General features: G+C 43.2%; 2 protein-coding genes across 11 annotated transcripts in view; both read right to left on the reverse strand.

Annotated features, from left to right (window-relative positions):
* Nucleotides 1–8,828, reverse strand: LOC122543364 (cytochrome c oxidase assembly protein COX14 homolog). The gene is made up of 2 exons (XM_043682001.1): nucleotides 8,397–8,828; nucleotides 1–2,317 (listed from the first exon to the last, which is right to left on the reverse strand). Exon 2 carries the CDS (start codon nucleotides 2,305–2,307, stop codon nucleotides 2,131–2,133), a length of 177 nt encoding a protein of 58 aa, XP_043537936.1. The 5' UTR covers nucleotides 2,308–2,317; nucleotides 8,397–8,828; the 3' UTR covers nucleotides 1–2,130.
* A 4,209-nt stretch (nucleotides 8,829–13,037) lies between these two features.
* Nucleotides 13,038–16,140, reverse strand: part of LOC122543362 (bromodomain adjacent to zinc finger domain protein 2A-like) — a 122,617-nt gene continuing 119,514 nt past the window's right edge. For all 10 annotated transcript variants that reach the window (XM_043681990.1, XM_043681988.1, XM_043681989.1 and 7 more), the window contains one exon: nucleotides 13,038–14,822. In XM_043681990.1, the coding sequence (XP_043537925.1) occupies nucleotides 14,669–14,822 (154 nt within the window). In that variant the 3' untranslated portion in view covers nucleotides 13,038–14,668. The remainder of the gene's footprint in view (nucleotides 14,823–16,140) is intronic.

The raw sequence follows: 16,140 nt of genomic DNA on the forward strand, positions 1-16,140 counted from the left end.
TCTCTCTCTCTCTCTCTCTCTCTGTGGAGTCCAGTATCATGGCAGCAATGATGCCCCATGTTCTCTGGCATTTAGAGTTTGCCATGAGGTGCCAGAAATTTAAAGAAAAGAAAAATTATTCTGGAATGTAAAGAATTATTCTTTTTTCCTTTTAAAGAAACCCTGAAGATGCAGTAGATGACATTATAAGCTGCTATGGAACTGAGCCATGCGTCAGAGTGCTTCCCCCCCGTTCAATCACTGGTCAATAGGGTCTTAACTAATCTTGTCGGGTGGAGGAGGGAAGGAAAGGGTACAACTGATCTTTTCTGCCTTCTGGGCTACAAAGGAGACCAGCTAGTGTTTCAATTTGTCGAATTACTACTGTAGTGTAAGGTTTAAGTAGTTCTTTAATGCAATGGTTGTGTTCTTGTGCAACTCTGGATTACAGAAAAATTGCACTTGACATTGCAAACACTAAGTTTTAAATGTTCAAGCTTTAGAAACAGTGCCCCCAATTTGACAATCTCATTACAGTACATTTGTTTTAACGAAATGCATGTTATAGCAGAATGACCTGTAACAGATGGTGGGCAGATGTGAAAAGCTGTACCCCAGCAAAGGTTTTGCCACTGCTTTTGAGTGATAGCAAGAACACCCACCATCATCCTGGAGTGTTTGCATCGCATGGGGGCAATGCTAATTTGCTGAGAGCATGTTGAGTACACATTGTAGAAAATATCTTATCAGATGGCAAGATAATTGAAGTGATCACCTATAAAACTGGTGCCTGAACTGACTGGGGGAATCAAAAGCCAATGAAAGCTTTTGAGGTTGTTCTGGTTGGATGAGGCATCCAATGTCTTGGTTTGTTTTCATGTTTAACTGTTTAGCATTACTGTAGAAAGTTATTTCGCAGTTTTACTGTGCATTTTTTCTCAAACCTTGCAACATGGTTCCTGAAGTCCCAACCAGCTTATCACAAGAGGCAGCATAGTCAGAAACACTTGAGTGATTTTGATGAGTAGCTTTAGTGATACGAGTGAGTTAGGGAAGGAGGACAATTGTAGTAATAATCAGAAATAAATAGTCTTTCATTTTAAATCAATGCATCAATTTCTGTTGATATAGACTTTGTGAAATGACAAGTTATGGATGTATTTGGTGGAGGTTTTTCTGTTTGTTGTTAATTCAATGTGTTTTTTACTGGATACACTGCAATAAAAGTGTCACTAAATATTTGTATTGAATGGTGCTATTTCATTTTCTCACCATTTAACTGAAATTCCATTGAGATTTTATATTTTGAGGCCCAGTTACTGCAAATTGGGACATCGGAACTGAATTGTCACTGTTCAACTACTTCTTTCCATGAAATGTCAAGACTTGATTCAATTTTAATGTAGCGCTCATAAGGATTTGGCTCCAAATGGGACATTGCTGCCTCAGTTTTCAACCCACTAGGGTCCTGACCCCAGCCCCCACCACCATTAAAGGGCAACTGGAGCTGATAGAAGTGCACCTCAAAGAAGTCTACAGTGAGAATGAAAGGAGAATTTTTAATGTTCAAAGTCAATTACAAGACTTGGTTACTGATTGCTTCAATATCAATACTTTGCTAATGTACATTTCTTGATGCAAATTTAGTTTGTATGTGCATCAATGCCAATGTTTTCACAAGAACAGTAACAGGGCCTATGTTTGTCCCAGTTATCTACACATCTTCCTTCATCATTGGGTCCTGGAGCAGTACTTGAACCCAGAATCTCTGGTTCATAGGCAGGATGCTACCCATTGTTACAAATCCTGTGTGTGGAAAGGTTGCCAAATACATGTTCTGCACCATCCTGACACTGAACTCGATTACCTGGGTTACTGGGTTAAAAAAGCAACTGACTATTGAAGGAAATGGCTTTTCAAATGTGAAAAATCAAGGCTGAAATTCAGTTTTCTGGTTTGGAGGAGCCAGAAACTCAAAACTTAAACGAGTGGGCAATGTTACACATACAATCCATTGGAAAATTTTCAAGCAACTATTAAAGAGGAGGATTAAGACTACTAGGAAAACTTGATTCTAGTAGTCACATAATATTAAATAGCATTCATTTTTGTCACAACAGTTGCTTCTGCAGTCTGATGTAGAGACTGCTATTAGTCCTTTATCATTTCATTGACTTGGTCTTCAGCTGCTGCCTTTAAAGCCTTTTGTCTCTGGAAGTAGCGGTAGGCACGGGCACTACACAGATAACCACCATATATTGTCAGTAATATCATTGATCCAGAGAACATTCTGTACCCAATATCTGCAAGCCTCTTGGAGGACACCATTGTGGCAGATCTGAAACACAAATTTTTTATTAAATAAAAAAACTTGCATTTCTGTAGCACCTTTTTACAATCTCAGGCATCTAAACACCTTACACTGCTTGGGAGCTGATGAAGTACTTCAGTGACTGTGCCCCTAACCACGCTGTTCCTGTACAGTTACAGCACTGGCATTTACCCAACAATATGGAAAATTGCCCAGTTTATATGCTGTACACAATAAGGTCAAATTGAACCTGGCCACTTACTACCCTATCAGTCAACTCTCATTCACCAGTAAAGTGATGGAGGAGATAATCATCAGTGCTGTTGAGCAGCTTAACAACATATCTGTTTCACTAACACTCAGTTTGGGATCCACCAGGGGGACACAGCTCCTGATCCAAACAGCCTTGATCCACAAGGGGCTGAATTCCAGGGGTGAGAGTGACATGACTCCAGCTAAGAGACAGTGGTTGTGGGAGTGCTGGCAGAGGTGGAGCTCGTAATCAAGATCCTGGAGCCCATAAGAAGTGGAGGCCACCTTTGAAGGGAATGTAAAGACTAGCTCTTGGATTAATATCTTGCATTATATTCTGTGTTTCAAGATGATACTGGAGTGTGGCAATACGAAACATCACTTTTTACTCTTTGTATACACGTGACAGACAAACAAACATCTAACTGAAGGACAGCAAGTTCCGTTCCAAGCTACTCACCATCCTGACTTGGAAATGTATCACAGTTCCTTCAGAGTCACTCGATCAAAGTTCTGCAACTCCAATCTAACAGGTTTAGCTACAACAAATGGACTGCTGTGGTTCAAACGCAGCAGTTCACCATTACCTTCTGAAGGACAACTAGGGATGGACAATAAATGCTGGACCAGCCAGTGATACCCATATCCTGTGAATATTTTTTAAAAAGTGATAAAGAAACTTCTAGAAAGAATGTTTCAGGATTAAGTACTCATCCTGGGAAAGGCTGCATGAATTTAGGCGCAATTTGTGTTGAATTAATTAAAAGTTTTTATCAATGTGGATAAAGCTGTTGATGTGTACACTGACTTCCAAAAGGCAAAATACAGTGCCACACCACAGACTTGTGAGCAAAATTGTACCTTACTGAAAAAAAGGGATCATAGCAACATAGATACAAAACTGGCTGAGTGGCAGTAATAGATTACTAGTTAATTGATTATTTTCAGGCTAGTGGAAAGTTTATAGTGGAACACCTTGAAGGTAAGTGTTGAGACCCTCACAATTAATAACTTAGACTGGTGTTTTGAAGACTTTTGAGGTTGTGAATCTTTGAATGATCCTAGTGGAGAGCGCAACTTAATTGACTGCTTCGTGAGTCTTGATTCCTGCTGCCTAAAAAGGTAGGCCCTCATCCTGCCCACCTTTTTAATCAACTGCCCCGTGAGGGAGATGGGGGGTGGTGGTAGGAGCGTTGAGGGATGGGTTGATGAAAAGAAGGGGAGATAGTAAACACGGCTGAACGATGGTTTCACTGACACTGCTGTACTCCCTCCGTACCGCACTGGAGTGTCTCCTCAATTGTTCCTGAAACACACAGCTTTCTGGGTCCAAATGTCCAAAATAAAAATTTAAGCCAAGACTGGCACTATGCAGGGAAAAGGATCTTACTGTAGAAGCAAACTGGTAGCCAGCTACCATTCCCTTGCATCTTTACCCCACCCAATTAAAAAGATACAGGCATATAGACTAGCTCCTGTTACTCAAGGATGGCACAACAACAAGCATAAGTCTAAATGATGGCAGCCTGACCAACAATAGCCATTACCTTTGCAATCACTTAAATGGCCAGGGACATAGACAGAAAGTGAAGAGATCATCAGCAATGCCAGATGAAAGCAAAGTACTGTAGCTACTTGAAATTTGGAAAAAGAGAATGCTGGAGAATCTGTCTGGTAGCATTTATGAAAAGAGAAAGAGTTAAAATTTCAAGCCTTCTTCAGCAATCGGTCCACTCTTCCTCTGCTCCCAATATCTCCCCAAAGCAACTGCCCATTCATTCAGAGAAGGTCTAACACCTGCCGGTTTACTTCCTCCCTCCTTCCAAGGTCTCAGACACACCTTCCTGGTTAAGCAGCGATTTACCTGCACTTCACACAATCTAGTCTACTGTGAGCAGCGAATACACTATGATCTCCTCTACATTGGGGAGACAATGGGCAGACTGGGCAACACCTACGTTCTGTTTGCAAAACGATCCAGAACTTCTGGTTGCCTACCAGTTTGGCCAACATCTTTCTCAGGCTTGTTACAGTGCTCTAGTGAAGCTCAGCACAAGCTGGAACACCACCTCATTGCCTGCTTCGGAACCTTGCAGCCTTCTGGACTTTCAGGTTCAATAACTTTAGGGCTTGAGCACCAAAGGGTCTGTTTCCATGCTGTGTGACTTTATGACCTTCTCCCATCTCCTTACCCCAATCCCCACACTCAGCCTTGTCATCACATGGTCTGCTACCACAAACAACCCATTGCCAGATACTAATGGTCCCTGTTAGCAGCTGTTGATTCCTCCAGGCTGACCTTTACCCATTCCTTTCTGTCCAACAGTTTTTTTTTCCTCTCTCTCTCTCGGCTCTATATCCATTTATTGCTTACTCCTCCCTCTTCCCCATCTTCAGCATACATACCAACCTTTTCCCAGCTACAATAATTTCAGAAGGAGGGTCACTGGACCTGGAATGTTAACAGATTTGAGCAGGATGACTATTCCAGGCAGCAGAGGTCTGCAGGTCAAAGCCGCAGAGAGTCAAGGCAAGAGTGAGGCCATGTTCTTTGGGAACTGGGCCAACTGATCCTTCATCTCCCTCACCTTACAGGGAAGGCGATGGTTTAGTGGTATTATTGCTGGACCGTTAATCCAGAGACCCAGATAATGTTCTGGGGACCTGGGTTCAAATCCTGCCATGGCAGATGGTGGAATTTAAATTCAAGTTTTACAAATCTGGAATTAAGAGACTAATGATGACCATGAATACACTGTTGATTGTCAGGAAAAACCCATCTGTTTCACTAATGTATTTTTAGGAAGGAAACTGCGGTGGGTCTGGAGTCGCATGTAGTCCAGACCTGGTGAGGATGGCAATGTGGTTGACTCTTAACTGCCCTCTAGACAATTGGGAATGGGCAATAATTGCTGCCCAGCCAGCGACACCCTCATCCCCATGAATGAATTTTTAAAAACCCATCAGGACAGATTATCTTAAGGAACTGGGAACATGGGGCTGTGCAAAATCTTGGGAGGAGCGCACTGCCAAGGTGAAGCGGAAACTGGTCTTTTGGGAGCACCGCTCCCTCTCCATTGCAGGTAAAAACCTTGCTATCAGGTGGAGGCACTGTTGTTTTATGTGGCACAGGTCTAGCCCATTCCCTGAAACTGTGCTGTTTCAGTCACGAGCCATCTTCCACTTCAGCTGGAGGTCTAAGATGGACCATGTCTGTGGGGACTCCATGTACAAAACTCTGGATAAGGGGAGGGGGGGTAGAGAATGTACCAGCATCACTGTCATCCTTTGTATGCAGCTGCATCAAACTACATAAACCAATATGCAAACACCAATTGTCACTACGTACTGAAGTTCTACCTGTCCTTGGTGCCACAGAACACTCCCAAGTATTGGACTGTTCCATATCACCTGTCCTTCATGAAGAAATTTACAAAGAGAAACACCTTTGAGCCCAGACGGAATTTCACATTGGCCCCAAGGTCCCGTACTTCCCGCGGGAGCCTGTGCCCCACAATCTAAGCCACCTCCGGAATTTTAATTTTGTTCCCTTCCAGGGGGTAAAAAGGAGGGCCCTATATAGACTGCTGCTACACACCATCCACCTCTTCTCCCTCATCCACCGTCCGGACACACCTTGGCATGCCCATTTGCCACCGGGCGGTGGGGATCCCCAGTGGAGGGCTCTCTACGCGGGAGTCCTCCCCCTTTCTCTCGGGGATCTGGGGTGGAGGGTGCTGCACGCAGCAGTCCCCTGCAACCGCAGATTGTGGTGGTTCACGGACTCCCAGCCCAACTGCTTGTTCTGTGGCGCTGTGGAGTCCGTGGACTACGTGTATATTGGGTGTGGGCGTTTGCACTCCCTTTTTGATTTTCTGAAAAACCTCCTCTGCTTTTGGTTGCACTTCAGTCCCACGCTCCTGATCTTCGGGCACCCGGTACGGAGGAGGGAGGGCAGGTCTGAAGACCTCCTCGTGGGTCTGCTCCTGGGCCTGGCCAAACTGGCCATAAACAGATCCAGGCAGCGGGCCGTGAAGGGGGTCGTTAGGGCTAACTACCTACCCCTCTTCCGCGGTTAGGGGGTCGTTAGGGCTAACTACCTACCCCTCTTCCGCGGTTATGCTAGGGCCCGGGTGTCCTTGGAGAAGGAGCACGCGGTGTCCACCAACACCCTGGAGTTGTTCAGGGAGAGGTGGGTGCCACAGGGAGTGGAGTGCATTATTTCCCCCTCCAACTCTATTTTGATTTAGTCCCTATCCTCCCCTTGACTGTTCGATCACACAGCATTGCCCGTTGATGTGAAGGGCAGTGCTTGTCACTGGCCACCCGGGTGTTTTCCTATCTTCCTGGTGGTGGAAATTGAATAAAGATTGGTGCACTTTGTGTCTTTCACTGTGTCTCACACCTGCACACACACACCATGGGTGCTGGGGGAAAAAATAAGCACTACCGCAGTTAGTCGGTAGTGTGGGTGGGGGTTAAAAAAAAAGATAAGCAGGAGGGTATCGCCTTTTGATGTGAAGGGCACTAAAAAAAAAGAGAAACACCTTTGACCACCGGTTCGTCAGGAATTGGTCAGCATGTAGCATCCTTGAGACCCTGAGGAAAAAGGAGAGGATAGGTTCTGTCGTGTGGTTCCTAGAGCAGACTGTCAGAGTCATTTGGTAGAATGCCTCATCACCAGAAATGTCCATACAAGTACCAAGATGTTGCTTGGCTGGTGGTGAGAAGAGCACTAACTGTGAGATCCTTCATGTATACCTGGTCTGTCTGCGCACTGCATGCTGCCCTCTAAGCAGCTTGTGGGGGGGCAGGGGAGGTTTAAGAGATTGTCACACATCTCCTCCTTGAATGTTCCTGTGTAAAGGAAGTCTGTAAAAAGATGCAGTGGTTTTTGTCGAGATTCATCCTGAGCAACTCTGTGATGTGAGACTCTGTGCTCTTTGGTCTGTTCCCCGAGATGCACACAACATCAATTGCGCCTGGAGGACCATCAATTTGATGAAAGATGCTCTTTAGTCTTCCAATTTTGAGCAGACCAACAATAACAAGGAGTTGGCCCTAACTGAGTGACACATTCTAAGGTCCAGGATTATGTGCTGAGGAACACACTAAAGCTTGGGGCAGCTGTCACCAAGGCACAGTGGAGAAAGACCACTGTCTGAGGTCTTTCTGCTGAAGGTAAATAGGAGTTAATTCAGCTATCGGACCTTTCTGATGCCTCAAATGCATGTAAATATGGTCTTAAGTAAGAGGTGTCTTTGGTTTGTTTGGATAGAGTCAAATTCCAATGTTTGTTTGTTTGTTTCCTTGATATGCTACTGTACTGAACTGCGTTTGTGACTATGTGTTAAGATATCTTTTAGAAATATAGTTTTGAAGTTTAAAACAAAATTACTCTGCTTTCTCCAAAGATGCTGCGAGACCTGCTGCGTTTCTCCAAAACTTTCTGGTTTGATTTCAGCAAAGCCAACCTTGCTTTCACAGCCTGGCTGCTCGCTGAAGGGTGTTGAGGCCTCATTCGTTGCCTCCAACGCCGCTTTGTTCTGAGCTGATGGGTCTAGTGGAGGCGTTACCTCCAAATCCAGCCCGGGACCAGGTGAACGCGGTTCAACTTGTTAAATAAACGGCGCCATCGATGGCCTCGGAGTTTAGGCTTGACCCCCTGAGGTTCGACCCGCATTTCCAACAAGGCGGGTCTGCGTCCCAACCTCGACTTTCGCCGGGCCCGAAGGCCACAATTCTCGCTATCGCTTCCCCAGCACAGGATCAACCGCCAGACGCTGCTTTTGCCGCCTGAACGCAGAGAAAGTCGGTTTCCAAAGCCGAACTTTCCCCCAAATCACTAACTCACCGAGTCTCTGTCTCCGTGCTTCTCCGGCTCGAGCGGCGACCGTCGAGGACACAGGTCAAAGGTTACAGACCCTAACACCCGCTCTCCTTGCTGCTGTATATTTTAATTTTTAGATTCGAGGCGGCTCACCGTCGTTTTCTCGACGGTAAGAAACACTGGACCGAGCCAGCGACACACACCTCCTGCAAATCAAGTTTTTAAAAAAATTCGTACGTCAGCAGCCGGATTGGCAAGTTTTTATAGAGCCCAGGACCCAATCTAGATAAATTCGAAAAGGACGGAATAACAAGACCGATGTTAGATTGAAGGCGCTGACTGGTAGATATATTTTTAAATCAATATGTTCAGGCATACTTCTGGATCAGATGCTACTTGAACCTGGGTCACCTAGCTCAGACGCCATATTGGGAGTACCATGTATAATTCTGGTCGCCCTGTTATAACAGCATGTTATTAAACTGGAAAGGATGTAAAAAGATTTAGCAGGATGTACTGGAGGTTTTGAGTAATAAGGAGAGGCTGGGACTTTTTTTCCCTGGAATGTAGGAAGCTCGGGGATGATCTTATAGAGGTTTATAAAATAATGACCGGTATAAATAAGATGAATAGCCAAGGCCTTTTCCTCAGGATAGAGGAGTCCAGAACTAGAGGGCATAGGTTTAAGGTGAAAGTGGAAAGATTTAAAAGGGACCTAAGGGGCAACTTCTTTCACACAGAGGGTGGTGCCGTGTATGGAATGAGCTGACAGAGGAAGTAGAAGCAAATACAATTACAACATTTAAAACATATTTGGACAGGTACATGAAAGGAAGGGTTTAGAGGGATATGGGCCAAATGTAGGCAAATAGGACTAGTTCAGTTTAGGAAACCTGGTCAGCATGGATGAGTTCGGCCAAAGGTCTGTTTCCATGCTGTATGAATCCAGAAACGCTACCACTGCACCATTCCATTTTAATGGAGTTGGTTGAAATAGGGGCTGAAGGGAGATTTATGTGGATCTGAAATGCTACTGTAGATGTGACAGATGCTGCCACACCTGCTGAGTTTCTCCAGCAACTTCAGGTTTGTTTCAGATTTTCAGCATCTATGGTTCTTTGTTTTATAATTAATAAAGAGATAATAACTGGTGGCTTGAAACATTTTATTGCATTAAAAATCATTTTTCTTTATCTTCAGTGATGTCAAAGCAAACTACTAAATGTAATCATCCCAAACTGTAGTTTCATGATGCTGAAAAATTAATTGTGGAAAAAGTAGATTTTAAACACTTTTAAATCAACTCATGTCCCATACTGATGTTCAGAAATGATTAGATTACCTTACAGTGTGGAAACAGGCCCTTCGACAAGTTCACACCGACCCGCCGAAGTGCAACCCACCCATACCCCTACATTAACCCCTTACCTAACACTCGGGCTATTTTGCCTGGCCAATTCACCTTACCTGCACATCTTTGGACTGTGGGAGGAAACCGGAGCACCCGGAGGAAACCCACGCAGACACAGGGAGAACGTGCAAACTCCACACAGTCAGTCGCCTGAGGCGGGAATTGAACCTCTGGCACTGTGAGGCAGCAGTGCCACCATGCCGCCTATGCTTATACATAGTTTTTCGATTTGCCCAGGTCTGTCATCAGTCATGGTTCAAAGGATTCCTCTGCACTGCTGCCAATGACGGACTAGTCCAGCTTTGGCCAAATTCATCAGGAGATCATTAGGGTTCGACCAACATATCATGGGTAAGGATCCATGAAGGATGGAAATGCTGCACAGACTGAGGGCTTGAAATGAATTCGTTCAGTGAGAAGAAATGGAAGTAGCAATGATCTTGAAGAAAAACAGGAGAATCAACTCACCTCAAAGCCCCCTTTCTGTACAGGATTCAATTTGAAGTGCACACATCCTGTGTTCCAGAGTGTAGTTGTCACGTCCAATCGCAAAAATAAGGCTCCTAATGGGCTTGAAAACTATTTAATAGTAAACTGGTGGCTAACACAAACAAAACTGCTTTGCACATCCACTCAGCAATCAGTAGAGAACAGGCCAGGGTCCTGAGAAATATATAGGAGAGGTTGTGGTTTTATTCAAGATGACAGAGCACGAGGCTCATCAACCACCATTTATATTTGCTCAATTAGTTTGCAGAAGATATTTATTGAATTTTCATACTACTTTCATGACGAAGCTGGAATCTGAGAACATATGACAAAATCATAGATTTTATCTTAGACGTGTATGCCATTTCTGTGCAGAGATGGAGTCACCAAGTGTTGTCGACTGACATGCATCTTAACCCAATGTGCCATGTTTCTCCCATAAAATAACATTCAAAATGTTGAGTCTTAGATTTCTCTTGTTCCTCAGTATAATGTGACTTTATTGAACTCACAATATATTCTACAGTTGCACTTGCATTACAACACCCGTCACAGCATGATTCAGAGAGGTCCTCTCGTTTAAAAGCTTTTTAGAAAGGTTGTTGGTCCTAAAAATATATAGAAACGAATGAACTTTCAGTCACAAAAAAAAACTGTACATTATAAAACAGTTCTCAACGGCAAAGGTGGTCATATAAAAGGGTGTTCCTTTACGTAAAAGGAATAAGGAATGGGTTCTTCCATATGCGGACCAGTTAGGTTTGTGTGACTGATCCTCGTGACTTAATTTCCACGTTGACTCAAATTATTGTTTTTGAATATTGTTTTTTGATGGGTTTTGTCTGTGTGGGTTGGTAGTGTTTGATAATGGGATATTCTGTCCCTTTTGCCCCTCCCACTTTGTTTCATCAGTGTCGTGTACACCAGAGGTGAAACAAAAGCTGCTGCTGGGTGTAATTGTGTAATAGACATAATGTGGAAGGCTATGTGCATGAGAACAGGTGACTGTACTTGTGTATGTGCATGTGTGAGTATGAGAGAGAGATAGTGGATGGGTGTGTGTGTGAGAAAGTGTGTGGAATGGGTGGGGGGGGTATGTGTATATATGTCCGTATGTATGTATGTGCGGTATATTTCTATTTCTAAAAACACTGGGATCCGTTCAGTCCTTGACTAAAGTGTTCACATATGTTGACAAGTTCATCTGGGGCCCCAATTCACCTCTGCCATATTCACCAGCACCCTCAAGGAGAGAGTTAATGCTTCTTGAATATTACCTGATATTTATTACATGTTCAACTTTCATCATACCTGCACATATGGGAGCGAGAGGCAAAGAAAACATTTCTCGTACTCTTGTTAAAATTAGAGACACAGTTTCCTGCATACACTCTCTCAGTCTACGATACCTAGTGTAGAGTGGGATGGGACTTTAAATAAAGCTTCCATTGCAACTGAGCATGTTACAACATGCTTTGTGAGGTTTAACATCTCAGATTATTTTGGCTTTTCCAGGGCTGTATCATACTGGTTAAAGTTCCCTCATCTACAAATAATTCATAAATTCTAAGTATTGTTTGTAACCACACTTGTTTTAGGTGAAATTTGTGCTCATCAATTTGATAGTTTGAGAAAATGGAAAAATTTGCACCAATTTGTTTCATTCCGACCTCACAGAGAAAGAAAGAAAGAAAGAATTATATCTTACAGTGTGTCTAAAAATGCATCCCTTCCTCAGTACCACACAGAAGTTTCAATAACCTCTGTCCATCTCTCTCAATCTATTGCCAACCCTAACTGAGTTCACTGGGACATGTGGCAAGTTTCCAGTGAGATTCCCAATTTAGGAACTTGCTGGTGTGAATTACAAGCTAAATGGCACTTGAAATATCCCAATAATTGGAACCACCACAGATTTCAGTTGAGATCAGGACCATTGATTGATAATTGTTTGAAATCAGAACAGAGGGAAAGGAGCCTGTAACGAGACATGATCCATTCATCAGGGCTACCTCAAAGCTGTTACAGATATTTTCTGTGATTGATCACCCCTCCCTTTGGCACCTCTGGAAAGAAGAGGTAAGCAGATGGGAGGGAAATTTTCTGGAGACATGAGTCTCATTTCTGTTGGCATTCAATGGGTGGAGGGAGTGAAGTCCTAGACGGGATAGTGAGGTGACAGTCCCAAAAGAATATTGCATTATTATTCCACTGAGAGCCTGCTAGATTTCCAACTGGAACATGGAAGAGAGTCTCAACCAATACATTTTAGCCTAACCTCAGAAGCATATCCCTTACACCAGGAGAATCTTTCACATGAACTAAGTGGATCCTCCCAGTAAGATTGCCAATTCTGTGCCGTGGGCCTATGTCTGTTGGAAACTTAATTGAATCATTTCTTTTGGACCTTATCAACAAGTATGTTTGGGGTGGATTTGCACATTAATCATGAGAGGTGAAAAGCTAAAAGTTGATCACGCTGCATCCCTCCTTTAATCAGATCTATTTCTGTTAGAGAGACTTGATCTTTGATCTTAGCTATCAGATTGACTTGGCATTTTAAACATTTTCAGCTGCAATCCAGCCATGTACGAACACAAACATGATTGTTTTCCTTGTCTCCATCTTAAACCAATGCAACGTCCAATCACCACAATCATCTGTTGTTGTGTGTGTGTCAGACACAAGCATATTTCAGGTAGAATCTTAGAATTGTTCACTAAAACACACCTACTCAAAAGCAGCAAGCGCAATCACATCTATTTTGTAATGTAAGCCAGACTATGTTTAGCCATCCACCTGGAGCAGTCTGAAAAAACCTGCATGAAATTTACTGCACACATGCACTCTTCCTTTTATTAAATCTATTTACCTTCCCAACAATCTGTCAGTCACACGAGATTTGACGTGAATGCTGTGTTTGGAATGTAGCCACACTTTGTACTTTACTGTGACCTGTACTCTGAGGAGCACAAGAGGGCCCGAATTTGTAAGTTTGGGGTGAGGGGGAACATTGTAGTGAAAGTCAATAATATTGAGGCATTGAGGGGGCATTGGACATTGTAGTGAAAGACAAGAACGTGAATTTCAATGGACTCTATATTTCCAACTTGGAGCAAGAGCTATGACATTCATATTCATCCTTGGGGGGAAAAAAAATTATTGCTATATTGCTGCAGATGATGCTTTGTAAATCTTTAACTACGCTTCAGGAATGGTTACAGTTGGCCCAAGATTTCTAGAACTGGAATTACTAAATGGCATTGTGCTGTCTGGACTGGGAACTTATCACTCCAGATTTCACCTTCGCCGCTGCCCCCCGCCTCCCAAACAAAAGTTCTGGAGCTCAGTGCAAAATTTAAAAAAACAATATAAATAATATTATTTACTAAATGTCACAAATATAAATAGATATTAGTGAAATCTGGACGTGATGGGTAATTTCGTCCCTTACAGCTCGTTGTACTGGTTATGTCACTTGTGTGTGATGTTGTCTGCCTCATTGCTGAGGGAGGTTGATGCAGGGAGAGAGGGTCAGAACAGAAGAAAAACTCACAAAATGTTTGGAATGCTGTTTTTAAGATGAACATTTCTGTGGCTGCTCCTTTTCATAGAGGTGGAATGCTGCTTTTGTGACCTTGGGCAACATAAGAGCTAAACTCTGTGTATGGCACCTCACCGTTGGCTGTCACTGTATTGTTCATCTGATTTGTCACCTCTATCAGCCCCTACGTTTACTTAAAGGAGAAAGCTTTGTCCTGGCCAATTCAAAAGCTCATACAGTTCAGACCAGATGAGTGCTGACCTGCAACATTCCTAAAACAGACACGTCATTGCCATGAGTCAGCACAGTAAACATTTCAATGGGGAAATAAATAATTCTCTGGGCTGAGTACTGAAACAATTTAGTGAAAGCTCAGGTGTCACTGTAAGAGCATGAGAATGCAGGTTTAAGTCCCACTCTGTGTTAGTTGATGAACATGTAACATAATTAACCTGTGCCTTTCCCAGTTTGAAATAGCTTTACTCCAATTGTTCTCACCCCTCTTGAAATGAATGATGAAGTGCAGTAACTGGCAGCAAAGTCTAATGGTATCAAGCAGTCTATTGAGCACCCCTTGTTGTGATGTCCATTCCCCACATATTCAACCTCGGCATCTAAAAGCTAAGACTGACACATTAAGGATAGGGTTTATTTTTAAATACTGTGGATTAATTTCCACCATTGAGCCATATGAAACTGTCAAAACCTATTTCATTTCCAGTCCTGAGCAGCCAACAGCCAGAGATGGCTTTTGACAATTCACACCAAGCTCATATTTTACACAGAGCTTCGGAGGAGCAATGTTTCTGGGCCTTATCTTGAACTCCATTGCCCCAATTTTCTGATGACTGTCTAGCTTGAATGGTAAAACTCGGCCCATCGACTCTCAAAGAATTTCCTCATTATGTATCCTGCTCGTCCGACTTCCGAGTCATCCTCATTAAAGGTCATACAGTTATCAAACACCAGCGTAGTGTCTTCAGCAAACTCCTCACAAGTCAAGTATCTGTTCAGAGAAATCATTTCAAAATATTTAGTGACTTTGAAAAATATCTCTCAGCAAACTCCACTGTTCTCATTATTCTACTTGTCAGTGCTGTGTATTTCACAGTTCAGTATGCAAATCCACTATGCAGTGTGCTACAGTGCCACACAAACCAGAAAAGTGCTGCTTCAATCTCTGGTCAAAAGGTCAGTTAGCTACATCTTGAGAAACCAACTGGCTTCAGTGTCACTAAACCAGGGAGGGAGGGAGAATGAGGGTTCTACCAATGGTCCCTGCTGAAATTTGGCTGTGTGCACACACCATGCACATGGAGTCACTGATATGGACCTAACAGTGAGCAGATGAGTAGTCGGCCATAACAGCATGGCACCAAACATAACCATGTCCTCATCAGATGTCTACAAGCAAGCAATTTGGAGAGAGCCAGTTGCATAGTGATCTAGAGTGAGAACAGTGACCTTTTGAGACGTGTGTGTTGTTAAGTCCCATATTAAACTCTGAATTAGACAGCAATCTGTAGACTCCAAGACAGTTTACTCATATTTAATGTAATAAGTGCTGGTCACATCTGGTGAACAATAAAATAAAATCTTCTAGTGTGATTTGGAGTGATTCAGGCCACATGTGTCCCACTTGATAGGCCCCTGTCTCTAACGGACATTAAAAAAAGAAAGATCTACATTTATAAAGAGCTTTTCATGACCACCTGATATCTCAAAGCACTTAACAGCCAATGAAATAAAAACAAAAAACTGCGGATGCTGGATGAAGGGTTTTGATGAATGGTCACTGGACATGAAATGTGCACAGGAACACACAAAATGGACAAATGGAAGTTGGCTCCCCTGTCCCGGTACAGGCCCCCCACACCCAATGTCAATGCACAGAGAACGCGATGGTGCCATTAGCACAGGCATAGTTGCTCCCTGAGACCTGTCTTGTTGTGGCCAGTTGACATCATGGGCTGCATTTGTGCAATGCAGTGGCAATTTTGGTGTAATGGATAATGACTGCACATTTTAAACTATTGTAAAGTAGGAAGAGTGGAAGTCAAATTTTCACAGACAACCATATAGTCATGGCCAGATAGTCAGTTTTTGTCATGTTGATTGTGGGATAAATATTGATCAGGAGGCCATGGAGAACTTATCTGCTTTTCTTTGAAATGGTGCCATAGGATGTAATATTCACCTGAGCAAGTAAATGGGCCTTAATTTAACATCTGTTGAAAGATAGGACTTACATCAAGTGCAACACTGCCACAGGACTGGATTTTTGGTGCTCAAGTCCTCGAATGAGACTTGAACCTAGAGCTTTG

This window comes from Chiloscyllium plagiosum, chromosome 43 (assembly GCF_004010195.1).
Source record: "Chiloscyllium plagiosum isolate BGI_BamShark_2017 chromosome 43, ASM401019v2, whole genome shotgun sequence".
NCBI lineage: Eukaryota > Metazoa > Chordata > Chondrichthyes > Orectolobiformes > Hemiscylliidae > Chiloscyllium > Chiloscyllium plagiosum.

Bases quoted from the DNA above. Each gene is read 5' to 3' on its own strand.
- LOC122543364 (XM_043682001.1), bottom strand. From the start codon at position 2,307: ATGGTGTCCTCCAAGAGGCTTGCAGATATTGGGTACAGAATGTTCTCT.